This window comes from Oreochromis aureus, linkage group 16, assembly GCF_013358895.1.
Source record: "Oreochromis aureus strain Israel breed Guangdong linkage group 16, ZZ_aureus, whole genome shotgun sequence".
Classification (NCBI taxonomy): Eukaryota; Metazoa; Chordata; class Actinopteri; order Cichliformes; family Cichlidae; genus Oreochromis; species Oreochromis aureus.
In genome coordinates, this window is record NC_052957.1 from 15,196,359 (window position 1) to 15,219,970 (window position 23,612).

The 23,612-nt window shown below is 40.5% G+C and overlaps 1 protein-coding gene across 4 annotated transcripts in view; it reads left to right on the forward strand.

The window, feature by feature from the left end:
* tanc1b (tetratricopeptide repeat, ankyrin repeat and coiled-coil containing 1b) overlaps window positions 1–23,612 on the forward strand; it is a 107,856-nt gene that overhangs the window by 32,234 nt on the left and 52,010 nt on the right. For 3 of the 4 annotated variants that reach the window (XM_031743076.2, XM_031743074.2, XM_031743075.2), the window contains one exon: window positions 10,062–10,166. In XM_031743076.2, the coding sequence (XP_031598936.1) occupies window positions 10,062–10,166 (105 nt within the window). Of the gene's footprint in view, window positions 1–9,913; window positions 9,938–10,061; window positions 10,167–23,612 lie in introns of those variants that run through there. The other variant, XM_039599754.1, reaches the window with a different exon arrangement.

The following is a 23,612-nucleotide window of genomic DNA, read 5'->3' on the forward strand; positions in this document are numbered from 1 at the left end:
CCACTCGCATGTGGCACTCATCTGTGGGCTATCAAGCCATTGTTTAGAGTGGTTACAGCTTTGATCTATTTAGTGTAAAGATGAGAGGATAGGAAGTTTGTAGGTTTATAGGTTTTATCCAACGTCTCTGTGAAACAAATAAATGAATTAGTTCAACTGCAGTTTTAAGGACTAAAGATCACATCGTATTTCTTTGCATTTCTTAGGAAATTCTGTTTGCTGTAGCATTTTTCACTGTTATGCACATTTTCTGCAATTCTCCCAAATCCCAGTACTGAAATAATCCTGAGACCGTGATGCAGTGCATTATGCAGATGTTCAGTGGAAACTGAAAACAATTGCAAATGTGCTTTCTTGTTTAAAAAACACAAATGCCATGCGAAGTAGAGTTTTGTTTGTTTAGCTGCCACTCAAGTTAAATGTGTTCATTTTCCTCGGATGACTCAGGATTTGCAATGAGTGCTTGAAATGAACGAGCACGAGGGGATGAAGAGAGCTATGAGGCTGGGTTTGTGAAGGAGAAAATGGCCCAGGGGACAGGGGAAAGGGGACACTCATTAAAAGCATATTCCCTCTTGGGGTGCTCTGAGGCATGAAAAAGGGGGGAAAAAAGTGGAGGGACAAGATAGGATTTTATGGAGGACCACCAGCAAGAGAGGGCTGGGGGAGGGTCTGTTGATTCTCCTCCACTGTCCTCGCAGATAACTGTGAAAACCCATGGACGAGAGTTATTAAACACGCTGCAGGAAGGGTCTCCGCTTTGTGACAATAATGCTGAATTTACCTTTTTGCTGAGTCATCAAGGTGTGTATTCATTTAGTACCGATCACTCTTGAAACTAGCACGTGTTCATCTGAGTTACAGTAATCCGTATGCAGATGTTTGTAACAGCGAAGCATGAATTATTGGTAAATTCTGACACAAACATAAAGTTTACAAGCGTCTGGTCCTGTTTAATCAGAGCCAGAGGATGTTTTCATCCAGCAAACACATGTGGAGATCAGTCACTTCACAACAAAGGAACAGTGTTTTGGAAATGTATGCTTGACCTGCAAGTTCACTACAAGATACAATACACAATATACAGACGTTTCTAGAAGGCGAGGGGTGTACTGCAAAGTGAGATTACTAATTTACAGCTGTCACCTTAGAAAAAAAACAGCAGCACTCAGTGATAAAATAGTTCACATGGATTAAAATGCTGATTTTAAGACTCCCAAAAGTAACAATCTTCTGTAGCATTAATCTTTTGTCTTATCTGTAAAACTGTTGCTTTTTACTGTTGTATTTTTGTGTTATTTACATGTTTTTATCACCAAGTTATAACTTCTCTCATTTAAGTAAGGGACACTTATAGGGATTGTTTTGTGCAGAGGAAGAGTCACATGACCTGAGAAACACCTATCTGTGCAAAGCACTGGAACACAAAGCCTGGCTTAACTGAAAAAGTTGCCAACCACTGTTGTGATCCCTGTTATCTCCAACTGGGGTTTAGGTTGTTTCAAGCTAGTTTGACAAAGAAAGGCAAAGAAAGCCTGACTGTGTTGAACTTCATTTGTAATATGCAATATTTCCTGCAGCTTAACATCTCTTACAGATTAAACTGCTTATTATATCCAAACTTTGACAGTTCACATGTCACAGTTCAGCTTGTAATGGCTATAATCTTAGTTTTGAAGCTAGATATTCATTTTTTCTCCTCATCAGAAAGTAATAGAAACAATCCATGAAGCTTCTCTAAACAGAGAGAGTTGCTTTTATTCATGTGGCACAACAGTAGTAATTTCATATAACATGAATTATTCAGTGTGGAGAGACGAGATTGATTAGATGTAATAGAAAACGATATTGCTTCAGACAGGTGAGCCACATATGATCACCCCTTTTAAAAAATTAGTTTCATGTTTTCTGATCGATTTACTAAAATAGCATAAGGATATGTTCCTATAACTACATAAAAGATGTTAAAATGGCTATCCACATATAAGTGCCATGTTAAATAAAATAAAGCCCGACCTGTTATATTAGGTCCCCTGACATAGTTGACTTGATGCAAAATGTCCCCATTTATTCTTCCTTTTTCTGTCACTGTGGGATTGTTTGATTGAAGTCATGAGGAATATTTACCGTATGTGTGACCTATATCTGAATACAGAAGCCTGCCATTTAACTGATTGATGAATCCAGCGATGTTACCTATTAGAAGACTGAAAAGGGCCAGTATATGTAATTTTATTGATATATACATGGTGTGTCTCATAGCAAGGGTTAGTTGCTTAATATGCTCCATCAAAGATCTTTTTGCTTTCCTCTGAGAAACATTTCTCTACAAAACAATAACTTGCCATTAGTGGAGAAAAGCAGTTGATTAATTTTTAAATGGTTTATTTTTTTTTATGATGTGAAACTACTCCTGTCAGCTAGTTCAGGTATACTACATTCATTTATACATGCAATAAATCCTTAAGTGCATTTTTTTCGCACATCTGTTTGGTCTCCCTCCCATGCTGCACATCAGCGCTGCATGGGCAGGGGAAGTGGTTTCACAGATTCAGAAAGCATTTTGTGGCTGGCCTTCATTTCCTGACACATCGGATAATCTACTGCAGTTTGGAAGGCCCCGGCTAAGTGGTTGTTCTTTTCATGAAAACTTCACAGGGGACAACAGAGAAACATTGAGTTAATTAGGAGTGTGACGGATGCCTGAGCCGCAAAGTCTGGTGGCGTTGAGTGGCACGGCTTTGATCAGCTAAGCCCAGAGCTTAGCCATGAAACACAGCGCTCTGACATGTGTTGTACAGCACCTAGACTTTACTGTCTGTTTAAAGAGCCACTCGCAGGCCCGTGAGGTGATTACGCTCTTTTGAATGTACCTGTCTTGCCTGTATCTCTCTTGCGCTACACGACTGTCTTCTTTTTCTTTTTCTTTTTTTAACTTGCTGGTTGAGATAGAAAATTAGGTTCAATTTTGTTCTTGGGTTTTCGGGGGAGTTTTTTGTTTGTTTTTGTTTTAGTAGTTATAAATTCTTTGTGCCCCACCTCGTGACATTCTTCTGGGTATCTCCACAGTGACCTCCTCTGGTTGTAGAAGGTTATTGTCCCATTTTTGGATTAAAAAGCCTAATGGGCTGCTGATTGAGTTGTGGGGGAAACTCTGCACCCTTGTTGCGTATGCAGTCCATATGCATATGCATCTCAGTGTTGGTCACAGGAAGTGTTTGAAAAATCATAAATAGCTGCTGAAATCTTTTAGTCCTGATGATTTCCACTGAGAGGCTGAGGAATGATTGAGGTTGATATGGATGCTCTTGTTGTACGTGCGGTAGCTGTGTGACCTTCCTGTAGGTAGATCCATGCTTTACCTCTTTGTCAGCCTGCACTGGCTCATAAAACAGCTATTCGCATTATTGTATTGCTTTTATGGGCAGTGGATCATTTTAATTGCCAAATATGCATTGTGGTCCCATGGGGATTGTTCTCTGGTAGGCTCTCGTGTGTATCAAAATAGGTGAACTGTTCTGATGGAACGTTGCCTTTTGGGGGCTTAAGGGATGATTAATGTATTGATTAGCTGAGCAGGCCTGAAAATCACCGCCAGAGAGTATGACATGTATTTGGCACAATCTCTCTACCTAGAAAAGCCTGGAGACTCGTTATTTTCTAACATCCACGTGCGAAGGTCACCTTGCTGATACTATTCCTGCTTAGACTCCTTTGTTTTCTCTGTCTCTACTGAGGAACAGTAGCTTTTGGCTTCCCAGACCTCGCCATGTTGCGTGTGTGTGTGTGGGGGTGTGTTTGTGTAAACTGATGACTTCATTGCTAGTGGTCTGATCCCTTGGCCTCGTTGTTGCTTATCTCCTCTTTGTTTCTATTTTGTGGCAGTAGCTGTGCATCAACAGCATCCAGGCTGCTGTCTCTGAGTGGTGGCTAACCGTTTGAGTCATTGTGCAGTGTGTATTTTTGTTCCTGTTTCGGTTGGTGCCGTAACTTTGGCTCTGGCTGTAAGCGATAATAGCTCTACAGGCCACATAAAAATGTTCTGAAGATTATCTTTAACGTCTTTTCCAGAAAGATCTCAAATACCGCAGACATTAGGTAATGGTAATTTTGTAAAACACTTCAGGATGTCTACATAGATTTGCACGTTTTCGCAAAGCCTCGTTGATAGGAAGCAGTCGTTAACAAGATGTTCAAGTTCAGTTTCTGGTTTAGCTAAAACCACCTCGTCTAACAGAAGGCTGTTGTTTGCAGTTATACAGGTGCGGATTATTTTGAAAGAGTTTTCACATTATTTTCAGCTTAACACAAATAATATTAAAGGAAACGTGAAGGCGAGTACAGGTTTGATATATCAGTCTTCTGTCAAGAGGGTAGAAACTCTCTTCAAAGCCAGCTGTAGCCCCTTTTGAGGTGAGCTCTCCTAAAGTCAACTCTGGGGTTTTGACAGTTACCAGACAGCCCTGGGGGAATATTGATGCCTTTCCGAGAGCTGAGCTGTAAAAGACCTTGTGAGGCTACAGGGATCCTTTGAAATGTTCTTCTGATGAGCACCCTATGAGAAGCGCTATCCAGTCCTCCACCTGACTGCACTTGACTACACCACAGCTATAGTTTCTTATCACATGCAGTCCCCTCTTTCTTTCATCTGCAGTGAAATCTCAACTCACCTACTGCCCCAGAAACCAGTGCTGGATAAACTGTCATAGCTTCCTCTGCTGCTCAGTAGTGCTGAGATGTGCGCAAGATGTCGTCGTGTATTATAATAGATTGTGTAATGGTTGCTAAAAAGGAAAAGATATTTGAAAATGTATGCACAGTGGAGACTAATGTGTGATTTATACTTCTATATATACATCTTCTTATTTTACTCAAGTGGGAGACACTTTTATGCTGCCAGTATTTATATTTTTGCCTGCCGTGCCTCCGTTCCACCACAGATATGGCTCCAGAACACTAGTTGGCGGTAGAGTGTCTGTTCAAGTCGATCCACTCTTAACAGATAGAAGTAGATGAACATGCAAAGGAAGAACTGATGGCACTAAATGGTACAACAACCAGTTGTTGCATGCTGCACTGATGAACTGATTACGCTGTTAAGATGAATACCGATTCTTTTTTAAAAACTGTTTAAAAATTTGACGTAGTCCGACATAAATTCGACTAATATCGCCCAGTATATCAGTTGGGCTCTAGTTTGTGGTGTAGATGTAGCACAGAGGCATAAATTCCAGTTAATGCATATTTAAAATCACTTTGTGAAGCAGGATATCTGAGAGTGGTGATGATTAAACATGCAGTTGTGTAGTACAATACAAAAATCATATTAACCAGAGAGGACTAATATTTCTGACTGCTAGAAGAAAAAGGAATCATAAGTTTGTGATTTCGGTTCCTAAAGCGAAATGCTTTTAATACTCTATCAACTTTTTTGGTTGAGATTTTGGTACGAATATTAAAAATGACTGGGTGCATTAGACATGGAGTAAATAAGCAGAATTCAGAATACCATCTAGAATCATCTTGCCAGCATATATTAGTTTTCGCTTTTGAGTTGAGCTCATCGTCACATCTGGAGCATAAAGACGAACGTTGTGGGACTGAGTTCATTCTCCTTGGCTGCACAGAGGACACACTGTCTCATTGATAAGTTGAAATGTGAAAAAGTCAGAGTCCATCTTGAAGAATGCTGGGAAAGCTTCTTGATCACTTCCTAGCTATGAACAATCCTTCCTTTCAGTGGTGTTGACTGGACATTGTAAGTTGTTGGTGATAGGTATTTGACAGGCTGGTATGTGTATAAATGTGTGCATGTGCCTGCTGACTGATAGCTTGCTGGTTATGGATTCCTGTGTCTGATAGTGAATACCAACCAGTGGGTGCTCTGCACTCACAGTCTGCAGTCTGTGTACTTTCTTTTCCCTGCTCATTTAACATTCATTTATGTCTGTGAAGGTTCTCACTCATCCAGGTCATCGTAGTCTAAGGAGCTTGGAAAGAAAAGCATCTGGACTTCTTTAAGTTGCTTGAAGACGTTTCACCTCTCATCCGAGAAGCTTCTTCAGGAAGCTTCTTCAGTTCGAACTCAAGAAGCTTCTCGGATGAGAGGTGAAACGTCTTCAAGCAACTTAAAGAAGTCCAGATACTTTTCTTTCCAAGCTCCTTAGACAACATTCATTTATATTTATTCAGAGGCATCGGTGTAACTTTGTGCTGAACATTGGGGGGGTCGAGATCTCTGTGTAAATAAATAAATAAATAAATCTGGGTAAATTCCCAGATGATTAAACATGCAACTATTTTGCTGGTAATGCCTGAAATGAGTAAACAAAATCAGCAGCCTATTTATGCAAAATAATTCATAATTTTATTGGGGGGGGTTATATTGGTTGGGGTCTGATTATTGGGGGGGGGTCATAACCCCCTTAACCCCCCTGGAAATTACGCCCCTGCTCAGCAGTGAGCTAAATCTGGCCTGGCAGTTTATATAATATAGCAAATTAAACTGACATAACATGTTTGCCAGTCAACAAATAAGCTTCAAGTAGGGAAATTTGGTCAGTGTGGTCGCATTTGTTCAATGAATAAATTGTTAAATTTATTCTTCAGATTTTTTTTTTTTTCAGACTTCAATCATCCAAACTAATAAACGGCACCAACAGCAGAATGAGCTGTTTGGCATTGACAGAGAAGATTTGGCAAGTTTTTCATTAGCGTAACCCACAAACTCAACTCTACTGCTCGACCCACAAAGTCATTTTCTTTACAAATGTGGCACCATTAAGGGGAAATGAAAAGGCTTTCCAACGGTATAAGATTTATTGGCTAGAAACAAATTTCCTTAGTTTTCGTGCTAGTTTTAAAAAAGATTAAAAAAGGACTCTGTTCATGTGCGTGGGCTTACATTCCTCAAAAGGAGACGCAGGCAAGCTCGTTCTCTTCTTCTAATTAAATGAAACTTTTGTAAGATGCAAATACCTTAATAACCATGTACTTTGTACTTGGATACAGTTTTAAAAACAGTTAATAGAAGTATGTGTCTCATGAATATGCTCCAGCTCCATAGCCTTGGACTTATTGTGCAGATGAACCTGTTGTGGAGGTTCTTGTTGTTAAGAGCTTTGTCCACTGATTGTAGACTGAATCACCTGTAACTTCATGGATTCAAATAAAGTATTGGTGTGAGATATTACCAGGTACCCTCAGAGGTCTTGTGTAGTCCATATCCTAATGCATCAGATTTATTTATTTCTTTTAGTCATGTGTAGGACTATTATGGTTTTAAGCATTAATGCCATTGTGTGAATGTCATAATAATCAACCGAGATACAAAGAAAAAGCACTTTTAACATGATTTGAAAGAAATGAGGGTCAAATGTTGTCATCCTGCTTCTGTTTTTTACATAGTTATATTTGGACGCTGTTGACCACATGCTACTTCCCACACCACTCCAGTTTCTTTTTTCTCTCCCTTAGTCGCAGCCTCCTTTTGCACCAGTCTGCTGGTTTTCCCTGCTGTTTTTCGAGGGCATCGGAATGAGATGGCTTTCTTTTGTCCAGGGTTCATGAGGTGTTCTGGATTTGTTGTGTCTAGCTCTGAGATGTGATGTGGAGATATAGCGTAGCTGATAGCTCGGCGATATCGCTCCCTGGAAAAAATCATCACATCCTCCCTTGTTATGATTTCCTGTCTGTTTCTTTTTACAATTAATAAATTTACATTTGTGATTAATCATATACCCTTTGAAATTGATGCAAGTAAGAGTGCAACTCGTTTCTGCCTTTCTCTCGTTGTCCTTCATGAGGTCATATATCAAAGGGCTCAATTTCTGTGACCTTTTCACGCCTGTTATAAATGGCAATTGCTTCTTCATCAGTGCGGAGCGTTAATGGAAACCTGTTAAATCTTGAGATGAGATTTTGAACCGAGAGGAAATTCTTCTGTGCCTTGTCTGATGCTCAGACATCTGAGTCATGCCGGAAGACCTTTTGCCATTTCTCTGCATTATCAGCCCTTAGATGTGGCCTAAAATTATCCATGATGGCCAGCCACATGTTTGTCATTTCTCGTGTGGATCCTGTGCTCCTCTTGGCAGTTTGTGTAAACTGAATCTGAACTTGAGCATATGGTTTAGATTACTCAAACTATGCCCCTTGTTGTTTTATATGAAATGCAGTCAGTGGAACATGTTAGCCAGTTCACTTTTCATCCAAGATATTTACCTGAACTAAGTGTGTGTCTCGCATACAACGCTCTCTGTCCCTGTAGTCTCGTTTTAATTGGAGCCATGTGACTCCCGGGTAATAGGTTGTGCCTGACCATCTGCAGATGAATGGAGGTTTTCAGGATACTCTTTGGCTGTGTCTCCCAAATAACAGGCTGACTTTGATCGCTTTTGTAGATGCTTCACTAACCCAGTCCCTTCAGGCTTTAACCCATCTGTCTGCGCAAATCTGTAACATCCCATTGCGTTTGAATGCCAATCCTTAGATTATAGTGCTTTTAAAAGAAAAATCATCATCACCTTTAAAACAGTTTCTTTGCTACATGGGACAGCTTCTGCTCAGCTTCTCTGAATGGACGCTCCATTTGGTTTGGGGCTTTTACTTTGAGTTCTTTAACTCCGCTGTCGTGGCTTCTAGTGACAGACGAGAACACCCAGATTGCACATACAGAAGCTCATGCGAGGTATCAAAACCCACCGTTTTTCCCTATGCATTTCAAGTTGCATATCCATAGATGGCACTGTGCATCAAGCAGAAGCGGTTTTATAAATTGCTCCATTTGATTCACAGGAATTGTTTGGGGTTGGGAGTGACTCAATGTGGTAATGTGGAAATCGCAGTCTCTGATCTCCTGTCTATTCTCTATATTATGACTGGGGTTACACATACAGTTATCTGATAAGAGCCTGGAGGAGGAGGAGGTTTTACTTGCAGGAGGTCAAGGCCGAAGTAGTTGCAAAGAGTGGGGGCTTGCTGTTTTATGGATTTACAGATCTAAATAACACAGTCACCTCCTGTTTTCAGATATTTTGTTTTGTGGTTACATTTTTGATCTGCTCTTAAGACTCGGTAGAATGTGAGTTCCAAGTAGAGAACTTAAAAATGTGTTTAAACAAGTGAATTGGCACTTTTAGGAAAGATCAGTAGGCCTTTGCTGCAGTGCTGCTCCACCAAACAGCATGTTTATTCTCAGCAGGGCTGGTTAAACGGCAGCTTTTACTGAATATCTTTATTTTTTTTGTGCAAAAGTATAAATGTTGCACAAGCAGCTGTGCATCTATGAGAACAAGTATGCCAGTGGTGCACAACATTTAAAATGGTTGCATTAAATATAATAATTTAGTTATTTGCATTTCACACATTGTCCTACCTTTTATGGGAAATGGGGTCAGAGTACTGTCATGGTGTGAGTGCGGGGAACAGAGCAGCTAGCCAAAGTCATCGCCTTGTGCTCACAATGACGTTCCTCTAAGGGCTGTACCATTGTCCCAGATACATCATCAGAGTTGGACACTTTGCGGTCAATCTAGCCAAAAGATGCAACTATTGTTGCCACAATAGAAGGACACACTTTCAGATAAAATAATGGGGGGGGGGGATGCTTTGTCTGTTTGGCAATTTTCTTCTCTTGCATTTCCAACAATGCACGTGTGCGCTTGAGCAAGGATCTTTAGTTCACTTAGAGGCTAATTGTTGTGGTTTCCTGCTGTAGTTTACATTCCCAGAGCCAGCTAGCCGCTTTTTTACCGAGAGTCTCCAGCAATGCAGACAGCATTCTGAGTTGTCAGACAGACCAGAGCTGCTATCAACGCAGGGAGCTGTCTGAGAGTGTGTGAGTGAGTTTTATGTAAGCTACGGAGTGCAGCTAAGCCTGTCCAACTAAGACACCACTACCTCTCATCTCCAGTGCCATCTGGAACATATTAATCCTGTGAGAACTCTCTCTCTGTTTTCCCTCGGTCTCTTTTGCATTTCTTTCCCTCTCTCACTCTCTGTCAGATGCACGCGCTCTCTCACTCTCTCATTCTCCCCGTATCTTCTGTTCGTGCTGGCAGGTCCAGTTAGGAAGCCCAAATATGTAGAGAGCCCTCGCGTGCCTTCTGATGCCATCGTGTCAGCTCGGAGGAAAGCGACCGATAACAAGGAGTCGTCCCACAATGGTGAGTTTTACTTTTGTAAATTTTCTAAATGGCTGTTTTTGCTGGGGTTGAGGGGAAAAGTGCACTTAAAAACTGCCGTAAGAGAAAATTATGCATGTCGTTGCCTGGGGTCCTCATTGTTGTCAGTGGCTTTTAAGAGCAGGGCTTTGTTATTTAAGGGTAGCATCAGTTACTGATGACTCAGTTTAAGTACACAGTACATGTGAGCCCCGTGCAAACACTCGGTAGTGCCGTGTTTATTCTAAACTGTGTGTTTAGATTACAGAGGAGTCAGTTTTCCAGTTTGTGGGGACATATTGTCTGAGCAAAGCGCTGGATTTGCGGATTTCGGGGTATAATGGGGACAGGGGCTTTCATTTCTCAGGAACTATACATGAAAATTCTTGTGCTTCCACATGTTTGTGAGATGTGCTTTCAACGTTATTACTGCCTATTCTCACTTGTGTTGGGCGTTGCGTTGTTGTGTTTAGGGGTAATGTTCCCCTAAGTGCTCCGTTTAGATTTCCAGCAGAGAAGACTGGGCTCAAATTCCTCCCATAGGCTTAAGTGGAGATGTAAGATGTGTTATCTTTAGCAAAAGGCAATGCACAAAGAGCGCTCTATTGTTATGCATGGCTCACATAACGTACATAGAATTTAGTAACTCAGCACAGCTGACTGTCGCATACTAAGGCACGAGGGTGTGTCTGACGTTCAACTAACACAGAGCTCAGAGTTGGCTACCAGTAGATAGCAGACAGTAGATAAATATGACCTCGTCAGTTTCCGTACCGTTACTTTTATTTACTAATTACAAAAGAGAGTCCTTGCTTGTGTGGCTGAGCAGAAATATATTACTGGATACGTGCTAAACCAATGTTTTTGAGCACAAATGCAAATGCCGTTCCAAAATCGACACCCTATTACTCTTCTCAACACCTTTCCACTATTCCCCACGCCTCCTTATCTAATCTTACCCTCCTTCCTCTTCATTGCTTAATGATGCAGTGAAAAAAAATGCTTAAGGGGAGGTGATGTTAAACTACTTCAGTTTACAGAAAGGACTTGTGTGTTTAGTATAGACTCGTCTCCAGTTTCATGGGAGAATAATATGACATTTATTTTAGCACACTTTATGTTGTAGATGTGGAAGCTGGCCTTTTTCCTCTTAATAACCGTTCAGTAACTTAAAAAAGAGAGTGAAAAAGTGAAAACTTGCTAAAAATTAAACAGTAAAATCTATTTTCATAAAAGTATTAAGGCCCTTTGTTGTGGTTGTCAAAATTATGGTCATGTCCTTCCTTTTTTTCTTCAGTTATTCATAAGTGTGTTTAGATCTTGGCCACAGCTTAAAGATGCACATGTGTCTATGAACACCCCACACTTCACTTCATGCAAGAACAAAAACCTTTAATAAAGTCTGAGTATGTCTGTGGACCACTGTGAGAAAACTGCTTCCAGAGATCTGCATGTTTCCAGGAGCTCAGTGAATCTCAATACGTTTTAAAAAGGACGAATTTTGGAGCCATCTGGACGCTTCCTTGAACGGGCTGTCCCACCAGTCTTGGACACTGAGCGTGAAGGGTCTTCTTCAGGTCATTTGGCAAAACCCACAGAGCTTCAGCAGTCCTCTGCAGAGATCGAGGGGGGAAAGGATGACCATCTTAGCCGCAGTTCATCAATCAGGCCTTTATTGTAGAGCAGCTGCACTTTGAGCAAAGGCATGACAGCCTATTTGGAGCTTGTCAAATGGCATTTAAAAGACTCTGAGAGCATGAGGAGAAAGATTCTCCCGTCTGACAAAACAGACACTGAAATCGTTACGGAGAACTCCGAGCACTGCCTGCCGAACATAATCCACAATCAACACCCCATCGGGCACTGTTCATCAGCTGGCAAATACCTTCCGTGTGGTTAAGCATGAAGGTGGCAGCATCAGATTAGATTGGGTGTTCAAGTTAGCGGCAGGGGCAAGAAGAGCTGAGGCAGGTACGAATGCCAGAAGCAGCCACCAGAGACTCAAAGTACATCCTTTCAGCTCATCAATGAGACGAGATGAACCTTTTGATGCTTCCAAACCATAAACGGTGTAAAAGATTGATACGTTCTTGAGGTTCTGAACTGTTTTGGTGTAAAGAAATGGGGTTTATAGGAATTGACTCTGATTTGAGCAGTGCTGGAGGAACTGCACTTTCTTTCTCTTCTGCACCTTTTCAGCTCTAATAGCTTTAATATGTTTGGAATATCTTGTAATAGAGTTACTATCAGAAGTGGATGTGATGCTTGTGGAGTGAAACTATAGCATAATGCTAGGGTAAGATTAGGAAGTTGGACATTTTGTTTATTGGCTTTAGCTGCAGTTCTCTGCTTGTGCTGTATGGTTCAAGTCTAACTCAAATGCTAAGGGACCGCTCACTTTGTCCTCTAACGATTTAAAATAAAGTAGCATTAAAAAATATGGCTGTGGCAAAAAGAAAGAGATGGGATTCATTCGTGTAGTTGTAAAACTGATATTGCTCTGCTGTCTTAAAATGAATCAGAAATATGCTGAACTTTTTAAAGCCTTATTTTTTTTAATTGTCTGTATATTATATACACCCTGGTAAGCATTTGACACTTGGGGAATAAGCCCATTAACATTAAAAAATGTAGTTGTTTTCTGCAGCACAGAAAATATACTCAATACGATTACTGAATAATGGTTTGAACACTTTCATAAGTTCTTTGTTGTATTTTTGGACCCGGTTTTGATTTTAATTTGATTGAAATGCATATTAATGACAAAAATACACATTTTAGCCATTTAAAAAACATCTGTGATGCAATAACATATGAAAGACTGTGATAGGGCTTTCTGTACTGAAGCTGTTATCTCATGCATGTGGCAGATGTACATGTGCAGGCCTCCAAACTATCTTTTTGCTACTAGATATACATGTATAGAATCATTTTACTGCAAGAAATGAGTTACGACTATCCGATAATTTAACTGAATTTTGCATTATGTTATTCTTTGGGTCTGCTCCCAGTGATAGAGATCTGGTCAGTTTCTGACAAATTAGAAATGACTGCTTCTAGGACACTGCCCAGTCGTATGTAGTTTATTTTTATTGCACCACATACAACTGTTGGTATAAAAGCTCCCAGGCATTTAAGGCATTTCTGTCTTATTCTGTTCTCTGAGAGTGATTTTTTTTTTTTTTTTTTTTTTTTTTTTTACATGTTTTTCAAATATTGACTCAGCTTTCAGGCAGCTGAAGAAATAACCAGTCCGTTTTTAAGGTCAGACATCTACTTACTTCTTCCCTTTTATTTGTTCTGCGCACAATTATTCAGTAAATACTGCAGACAATCAGCAGATAGGAAAGAAGAAACATTCCATCGGGTTCTTCTCGCAGCTGCAGTTGGCAGGTTAAAAAATGCTATAGCTGAGAAATTATAAGAATATAACAGCTCATTAACTAATCGTGCATAATCAGGCACTAATGGTGGCTAATTCTGATAGCCCAGGTGCAGCAGAGTGAGGCCCACCTTACAGTCTTTTGAATACTTTCTCCCATGTGGACAGAATCATGCATATGCACCATGGGTCACATGTGACAAGGACATACCCACTATTGCTTTTTTTTCTTCTTTTTTTTTTCTAAACACAGCGTCTTTCAGCTTGTGTTGTCCTCTACTTCAGACAGAGTAAACTGTTGAAGCAGGACGAGACAACTTTGCTGCTTTAATAACAAGGTCAGCATCAGATTGTTGAGAGACTGCCGGAAGAATCTGAGTCAGAAAATCCATTCAGAGTTTTGCAGGATGAAGACTGTGTGTCATTTACGGCACAAATAAAGTGGGAGCTCTGAAGAGGGGCTTTTATTGAAGGACGCCTGTCCTGAGTGTCCAGAACCACGTCCACATCTGTAGACAGAGACAAGTCTTTAGTGCAGCTGAGGCTGATTTTCAAAAAAGTTGAATGTAATTTTCTTTTTAGTTTTAATGCAGCGTGAGTTTTGTCCCTGTGTTGCATGGTTACTTCACTTGTTCGTCTTTTGGGTCGGGCTCAAAGCATTGTCATTTTTCCTGCTCTGCATTGTGGCTGAGCAGGATGGGCTGCAGGCTAAGAAAGGAAACATGCTTTTGACCTACTCAGGAGTCATCTCGCATGGCACTGTCTTTGAGAAAGGGTTATGTTTCCTGTGCCTGTGTGTAACTGCAGAGGGTATTTTTATTTTGCCCGAGTGTCCGCAGTTGCCTTTGTCTTTGTTTATGTATGTATGTGTGTGTTTGCATGCTTGAGTGTGTTTGCAACAGGCACCCAACAGTCTGGTCGACAGAATTGTTTCAGCTGTGCTCTCGGAGTCCCGTCTCTGTCTCCGTCAGTCAAGACTGAACCGCAGGTCCTGTCCTCTCCTACAATTATCTCTCTCTTCAAATCCCTCATTTTACAGCTCCAGTAAGACCAGTGTCCGAACACTTAACACCTGTTTGTTCATGTATTTATTATCTTGTCAGTGTTAAAACAATGGTCAGACTTATCAGGCTAAGCATTAAGTGAATTTGCACCTCCTAAACCATCTGGCTATAATATTAAGCTTGCTCCATTTTAAAATAAACCAGTCGTAATCTTAGTCTCATTTCATCTGCACTGTGTGTGTTACTCATTTGTTAACACTTCTGGAGGCCGTGTCACCCTTTGTGGTGCTCTTTGCACTCTATTATTACTAAACTAACAAATCCCACCTTATGCAGTGGTTAAATTTAATCAATTATGAATACGCTCGTGAAATTGTATAATCATGGCCAATTGTTCCCAGTTCATAATGATATTCAGCCTGTCTTTGTTCATAATTTGCTCTTCAGGAGAATAGTAACTTTGAGGCAGCAGAAATTAATGCGATGTGATTTTTGTTTTGGCTGGCACAGAGTGATAGTTCTGTGTCTTTCTGTAGCCGATCATGTTAATTGTTCATTCACTCTTTAGCTTTTTGATTAAAATCATCTTTTCACCGCATTTTTCCTGCACTAAATCGTAAAGCTTGATTAGGGTGGTCTGCTCATCTCTGCAGGATCTTTACAGCACAATCTCTTTGGCCCAAGGGGCCGAATCGCCGCGTGAGGAAGCTTCGGCTCTGTTGGTCTAATAGTTAATGAAATGCCATCTGTATCTGCCATTGCAGCAACATTAATAACAGCTGGCGTATGGTGTCCAGCTGAGATGTCAGTCACACTATGATTACTACCTCTATGCCGTCTCCCGCCCCAGATACGTTGTTATCTATAGTCTTGACCTCATGTAATGTCTCGCTGGACGCTCCATCTGCGCCTGCAGCAGATTCTAACTCTGGAATGTGCAATAAGACTGCTCAACTTGCTTCAGGGGGGCACGTCACCTTGTACTTCTGAACTCAAATGGGGAAGCAGGATGCATGTTCTCATTGAGGGTTCATTAAACGGGCTCTACTGTTGTGGTAATGAAACTCCAGCTGCTAATGAGCACCGGCTGGATTGTTTTCTTGGCAGCGAGTGAGCTAAGGCAGCTCCGCGGATCCAGTCTGTTCTACTGATTCCCCCCATTCCTCTGCTGCTCCTCCTCCTCCTTCCGTCTTCATTCTTCTATCACGGCTGCTATTTCACACCTGCTCATAAACTTCCTCCGGCAGCAGATAACGATGTTGTTTTGTTTTTGCCTCCATTTGCTGTACAGTTACCGGAATAACTAAGTGGTTCCAGCTACATCCCTGGTTTTCCATAACACCAGGGTAGCGTAAGATGTAAAGGACAAATCTGATGCTTTACCTAGAACAGGGAGGGTTTTCTTCGGCTAGCCGTTTGACTTATTATCTGCCTTCCATTTAGATAAATAAAACTATTTTCCCTAACATGTAACTGACAAAAATGTCAGCTGTCATATCACTGGAGAGCTAGTGTGGCTCCCCTTTCATACATAAAATCATAAACTTAGATGAGGCCCATCCAGGTGGTACCAATTAATAAACTAGGTTAATCAAGGCGAGAAGAGTTAATAACAGCCTTGAGAGTAATGTTCCTGACTGACTACAGTCATCATTTGTGGATGATATTAGAGCCAGTGTGAAATTACAGGATATTTGCTATATTACAGCCACTTTTATTCCCTCTCACCAACTATTTTACATCTAGGCACTCTATAGCCTTGTTAGAAAAGTTAGAACTTGGACTCTCCTAATAGCTTTTTATTTTCTTTGTATATACAGACTTCCAATTAGGACTGTAATGTAATGCAGTGTGAAGAGGTCCCATCCACTGGATTACCCCAAAGCCTTTTTAAATTCTCCCTTAAACTATTGACTTGATGGAATAAATAAAATGTGCAGGTGTGTGTGTGTGTGTGTGTGTGTGTGTGTGTGTGTGTGTGTGTGTGTGTGTGTGTGTGTGTGTGTGTGTGTGTGTGTGTGTGTGTGTGTGTGTGTGTGTGTGTGTGTGTGTGTGTGTGTGTGTGTGTGTGTGTGTGTGTGTGTGTGTGTGTGTGTGTGTGTGTGATGAGATGATAATCGAATGTGAATAATTGGTTCCTGCTCTAATTTGTTATATTTTAAAATTGTTGTTGTTTTTTTTTAAAGCACATTTGTCACCCTAGGGTTTGACTGCTCCTGTAATGTGGGATTATTAGGGTGTTGCAGAGGTCTGCAAATTGTTTCACTCTTCTAGGATCTCATTATTTGAATATTATAGTACTCTGAAACAAAGTAGCTAATTATCATTTTGTTTACCTCTTTCCAAAGGTTTTACTTGCCTTTGCACCCAAGTTATAATTGGCAGAGCTTAGTGATTATTAAAAATGTCCTGATAGATAGATAACCTGTATTACTGTGGCACTTATCTTTAAAAATACATTTATTTGACCTTTCAATTACTGATTTATACCGATCAGACATAACATTATGTCCACCAGCCTAACATTGTGTTGCTCCCCCTTTTGCTGCCTAATCCACTGATGGATCGACTTTGCAAAGGTGTTCTTTGGTATCTGGGACCCAGATGTTTGCAAAAGATCCTTTAAGTACTTTAAGTTGCGAGGTTTGGCCTCCATGGATCAAACTTGTTAGTCCAGCAAATCCCACAGATGCTCCATTGGATTGAGATCTGGGAAATTTAAAGGCAAAGTTAACACCTCAAACTTTGCTGTGCTCCTCAAACCATTCCTGAAGCATTTTTGCTTTGTGGCGGGGGCCCATTATCCTGCTAAAAGAGGCCACAGTCATCAGGGAATATGATTTCCATGAAAGGGTGGTCTGCCTCTCTTGGCTCGCCTTCTTCCCATAGTGCATCCTGGTAAGTGACGCACCTGGTCATCCACTCGCTGTAAAAGAAAACTTGATTCATAGGACCAGGTCACCTTCCTCAATTGCTCCATGGTCTATTTCTGATGCTCACATGCTCATTGCACACCGAGACCACTACAGACCATAAACACCCCACAAGAGCCGCAGTTTTGGAGATGTTCTGACCCATTCTAGCGATCACAATGTTGCCCTTGTTAAACTCAAATCAAATCCTTACACTTGCCCGCTTTTCCCGTTTTTAACAAATCAACTTTGACGACAGAATGTTCTCTCGGTCCCCGATATCTCCCACCCCCTAACAGGTACCATGATGAAGAGATAGGTGAAATGAATAAAACTGTATTATCGGTGGTCATAATGCTATGTCTGATTGGTGCATGTTGGCATATCTCTGTAAGGAGGAGAAGAAAAGAATAACTCCCCTATATATTCGCACATCTTCACTATGTATTTGGGATACATCTGTGGTCAACCTGGTGTGCCCAAATAAAAAAGCCAAGCAAAAGAGCATTAACATGACTCAAGAGCAGACCTAACCTTTAAAAATAGCAAAGAAGACCAGCAACAGTCCAGTTATCTTCTAATTATATCATCTTAACATGGAAATCAGAAGAACTCTGCTCCCGATAGCATTTAAATAATTAAGTCATAGCAGTATGTTTTCCTTGAGAATCTGCCAAACCACATTTTGACCTTCTAAACTAGTCGGTAAAAAGTCCTTTGTGAATTCAATAAGCTTCATGATATAATTAACAATGAGATACAAAAATTGTCTGTGTTTCACGGATTTTAAGCATCTCAAATTGAAAGCCTTTGGCAGGGGTCACAGAGGATGTGAACCAGGAGTTATTTTGCTCTACACTTGCTGTCAGACTAGAATGGAGTGGTTGTCAGATTTCTCACTACTGCCTGGGATCAGTTTCCTCAGGTGTGCCGTGCCACCAGTTTCTCATTATCTCATAACATTGCTTCAGTTTTTTGCATTCTTCCTCTTTTCATTATTTTACAGATACTACAGTAACACTCAAATGAGCTTAATTCTGGATTGTTAATGAACAGGAGATGTTAATTAACTTCAGCTAGTATCTAAGTGCATCCTACAGCTGTCACAACAATCCACTGCCTAAACATTAAGGATATTTCATGTGAAATGAATGGGAAATAATCACTAGTAACAGGGGTTATTTACGTACTTATTATGACTCCAATAACATTCCTTTCAGGTTTATTTATTTAGTGTCAGCTCATTGGGACTCTTGAGTATCTCATGCTAAAGGAAGCAGCTGTCCTGTAAGGCTTTAGTTGCTGTCACCTTAGAGCCATTGGAGAATGTAGTTTATAACTGAAAGGCTTGACAAATCAGGAAGAAAAACCAGTGACACAGCTGAGATGCCCTGCAGCAAGACACCCAGCAACAGATAGTACATCCCTGTAGCTTATAGGTGAGCAAGTAAGGGCAAAACGGCACATACGCCATTTTTTCTATTCATGAGCTGCATCGAATTGTTCTTTGGGCTTTTTTTTTTTGCCTGCCTGTCACATTTGTTGTCATTTTTTCGTGTATTCATGTATTCGTCTGTCACTTTGTCAGTGGTTAATTGACAAAATGGTGAGCATGATGAATAGGCGGTGATGACAACTGTAAAAAAGAAATGGAGCGGGGATTTCCTGTTTCGTATTTGGAATGAAAAGTGAGTAAAAGAGGCCATTCAACTAGAATCCATTTAGAAGTTGTTGACACGCTAGTATAATCAGCAAACCTTCAGCTTTATTAATGCAGTAAATGTGATATGTTTATGTTTATTCATAGATGCATGCACATGATGGACGATGTTACAACTCGCTTGCAAAGTGAAGGTTTTGTGTCAAGCTGTGGGTGAAGTTGGCTGTGCAAGTAAACAATTTTTTGGCACAGCGTATTGATTTTTCCAGAGAGACCACAGGTTAAAAGGGTTTTATTGATTTGGCCCGTGAAGTTTTTATTTGTATGTGCTATGTCGTATCATTATGTCAGTCTTTCTGTCTCTTATGATGTATTCATGTCAGGTCTTTAACAACCCCGGCGCCATTCTGGAGCTGCCGATTGGTCCTCAGAGGCGTGTGGTTTTAAGTGGTTTTGAAGAACCTGTGATGGAGTGGTCTTGTCAGGGCACAGTAATAAAGAGCCGGGTGATCGATTTAATCCAATGACGGAAAAGAAAAAGTTGCGAAGGAAAAACTGAGTCAACAAACTGGATTAGTTTCTGCACTATATTGCGGTTACGAGAAAACTTTGTAAACCCTTTGGAATTGCCGGAGTTTCAGCGTTGGTCACTCATAACATGTAGTCTGTTCTTCATCTCACAGTTATGGACAAACAATCTCACTAAACTAAAAAGCACACACGCACTCTAACAGCTGTGCTTTTCATGTCTGTATTAAATACACGAGAGTAATCATTCACAGTGCCGGGAAAAAGAGCACATGAAGGGATGATGTGCCGTGAACGAGGCAAAAGTCAAGCTATTTGGCCAAAACAATGCTAAACATTTCATTCGGATTTGTTTCTACACACCAACAACCAAAACCTCATCTGAAGTGTTAAGCATGCTGGAGAGAACATTTTGGTTTGGGGCTGTTTTGCTACTTCGGGGCAGGAAACCTTTGGAGCGATTGAGGCAACAACAAATTTAAAATTGTATGAAGAAATTTTACAGGAGAATGTCGGGGGAGAAGTGTATGAGATATTGGATTATGCAACAAGTCAGTGACCCTAAGCATACAAGAAAATCAATAACAAGAAGGTTAGAAAAAATATATATTTTACAGTAACCAAGTCAGGGTCTTGACCTTATCCCTTGAGACAGATGAGTGCTGCATGACCTGAAGGTGGCTGATCAATGACAGCATATATTGAAAAACTGAACCATTTTTTTGTTGGTAGCGATGATCTGATGGAGGTTGTTGCTGCTCAGGGAGATCCTACAAGTTACTAAATTGACAAGTTTTTCTCATATAGAAGTCTCTGACTGATTGAATAAGCTGGTTTGACAGATGTATGTCTGTAATTATGAGTAAAAATCAAACCAGATTTTATGAGAAATTAAATAGATCCTATCGATTCCAAAAAGAAGCTACTTTTGGTTCCTACTTAATCGCGAGAGGTTACATCAAGGGTTTGTATTTTAATTTGTAATTGTTTTTATACTACAAGCCCTTCCTGACGCAACCCCAAAGGGATTTGTGTCTCCTCCTGGAATTGACCCGAGGATCTCTCCCAGTCCACAGCTTACATCATTAAAGCCAGAGCTCACAAAAATACAGTTTTGCCTCTGGTTTTTTTTTTTTTTTTTTCATCAGCCAGACAATGTTGCACTAATCTCCAGAAGGTGAAGATTTCAACTATGTTTCACAGTTGTTTTCTCTGGCATGTTTCTAGTTTCCTCACATGGTTTGCACCTGTAAAGCTGTTGGTCTCTTAGCATCTTATTCCTAGCTGTTGCAGATCTGTGTTGATAGCCACTATAAAAGCAAAAGACAAGACTCTGACAGGCTAATAATAAAAAACCAACAACCTGTCACTGCCTGTTAATGTACAATAGCCATAAATGTGTGATATGCAAGGTGCCCCCTTTTAAAGACCCCAGACCCATTACCACTTTTATTGTCAAATGATTAATATCTGTAACCATCTACTAAAAGTTGATGAAGCGCATACAATATGTGGATGCATACTTGAAATTATTCGACCACAACAGGCAGTCAGCATTGATGATACCCGTTCAGAGTGCGGTTATCAAGTTGAATTGTGGATGTTGTGGTAGGTGGGAAATGATCTTGTATGTTATTTTCTTTACACTTGATAATATTGCTGGGTGAAGGCTCAGAATTGACTTATATAATCATTGCGATGTGCTTTTGGACTGAGCGGCGTCTTTGCCTGAGCGATTCTAAAAGGCTCCCCTCAAGCATTTAAATGAGCTGGGTGACATTCCCTATTAACAATTGATTTTCAATGCATAGTTCCCACTTCATGGCATTTGCAATGGAGATGGGGTGATGCAAGTACAGCACACATTAGGTTAGCATTCCTTGTCTGCTACTATGTAGACAAAAGCTTGAATTTATTCAGTATAAAACTTGTAGGCTTGTGGGATAAGAGAATTTTTATTTATATTCATTTATTTTAGGGCTTGTAGAATATTTAAGTTTTTCTAAATTCAAAGTAGTTCTACAGGACAGAGCAACTTCTCCTGAAGGCAGTGCCAATAAATAAATATATAATAAAATAAATAAATGCATAAAAGACACTTTAAAAAAGACAACCCGGTGGGCAGATGTGTCAAGGGGGTAACATAAATCTTCTGCACAGCCTAAAGTTATGGATACTGTATGAACTGGTCTGGCAGTACTTGCGATGCATATATCTTGTTTAACACGTTTTGTTCTTGGCTGAAGGAGGCAGGCACACGACTAAAGTGCCAGGCCATAAGGGCTAATTCGGTTTCATACCGAAGCCTTTGATAAATTGCTGGCATGGGGTGTTCTTTGACTAAATCCTTCTTGTAGTTACAGTAACACCAGCTGCTTGCATTTTAATCATGATTACATTTACAGGGAAATTCAAGAAACTTTAGTGTTTATTAAATCTGTATTTGATCAGTTGCCGCGGTTTGTGCATTTTCCTTAATTGGGCACGCTTTGCATGTCTGGAGCCTCTTCTCAATGATAAAAAGCCAATCCAGCTAATGAATTAGAAGCAGTCATTACTTACATTATTGATTAATCTACTGATGATTTAAAAAGGCAAAAAAATGAATTGTTTAAAATGTCAAAAACAGTGAAAACTGTCACTTCAAATTTGCAGAATTCGTGTTCATTTCTTCAGGAAACTTGTTTTGTTTTACTGAGCTGAAGCAGGATGATGACATCATTGAGTTTTTAGGAAAACAATGAACTCTCACTGAGGGAGCTGATTATTTTTCTGTTGATCGACTAAGCAGTAAAGAGTTCCTCTAGTTAAGTATGACGTGGGTATGACTTCAGGATTGTTTGACTGTGTTTATAAGGCTCAGTGCTTGAACTTCAAACGAGATAGAGAGAGATTAAATTTAGGGTGTTTATTGCCATCTTCAAAGCGGATTTGTCAGCCCCACATTTCACTGATTAGGCCTTTTTCCAGTTTTATTTTGGGTTGTGTGACCCAGTAATTTCACCAGGTTGGAGAACTGTGTGACCTTTAGATTGCAAGACTGGCAATTATGACAATTTATTTACTGCATTATCTGTGTATTGGCATTTGTATGCTATTTGCATGCCAATGATGTTTGTCTGGTGGTCTGATTTTGAATTGACTCGGGCTTGGCAGCACATTATGCCACTGGACTTGTTTGTATTTAATCAGATTTACGGTCAACATTATTAATAGCTGCGGAAGAATGAAGGTAAAGGAGAAAATGAAGGAGAGGAGGAGGAAGAGGTGCTGCCAGAGAGATGAATAATAAGCTTTTTGTACCTCGGACATTCTCTCTCTCTCCCGCCATCTCCATCATCAGAGTATGCTTGCCTTTTTGACATCACTAAATTGCAGCATCCACATTTCAGTTGCTATCCACAATGGATTTTGACGATAAACCCAGTATTTTGCATACACTCTTATTATTTGTCTACCTTGTTTCTGGTTTAAAAGGTCGGTTTGTGTAAACAGAAAATAGATTAAAAGTTGTCTCTTCCTTGTTGATGGCACCCCAAGCTTGAAATTGCAATCTAAAGCAATTTTAAGGCTTGAGAATGAAGACCACAGACAGTTCAAGTTGTGTTGCAGGAAGCCGAGTTCCACTCATTGATATTCAGAGGCTCTATGAGTGAGAGCTGTAAACAACCCGAAAGCCCTGGAATTGGCACTCGAGGCATGTTGTAGGGCTCACTCACTCACTCACTCACACCCAGTCTCCGCTTCCTTACAATGCTGGATATTCACATGTATTCACGTTCTTTTAGAACACTCACACACCAGCCGTGGCCGCACACGCTCACTCTCTCTTTCTCTTTCTCGCACTCTTGCTCTCTTTCCTCACCTTCTCTGGGTCTGCACCACATCAGCAGCAGCTGGGAGAGTGCAGCATAGCATTTCAGAGCAGTGCCGAGGAGGGCAGGGCCGGCAGCGTGGCCCTGT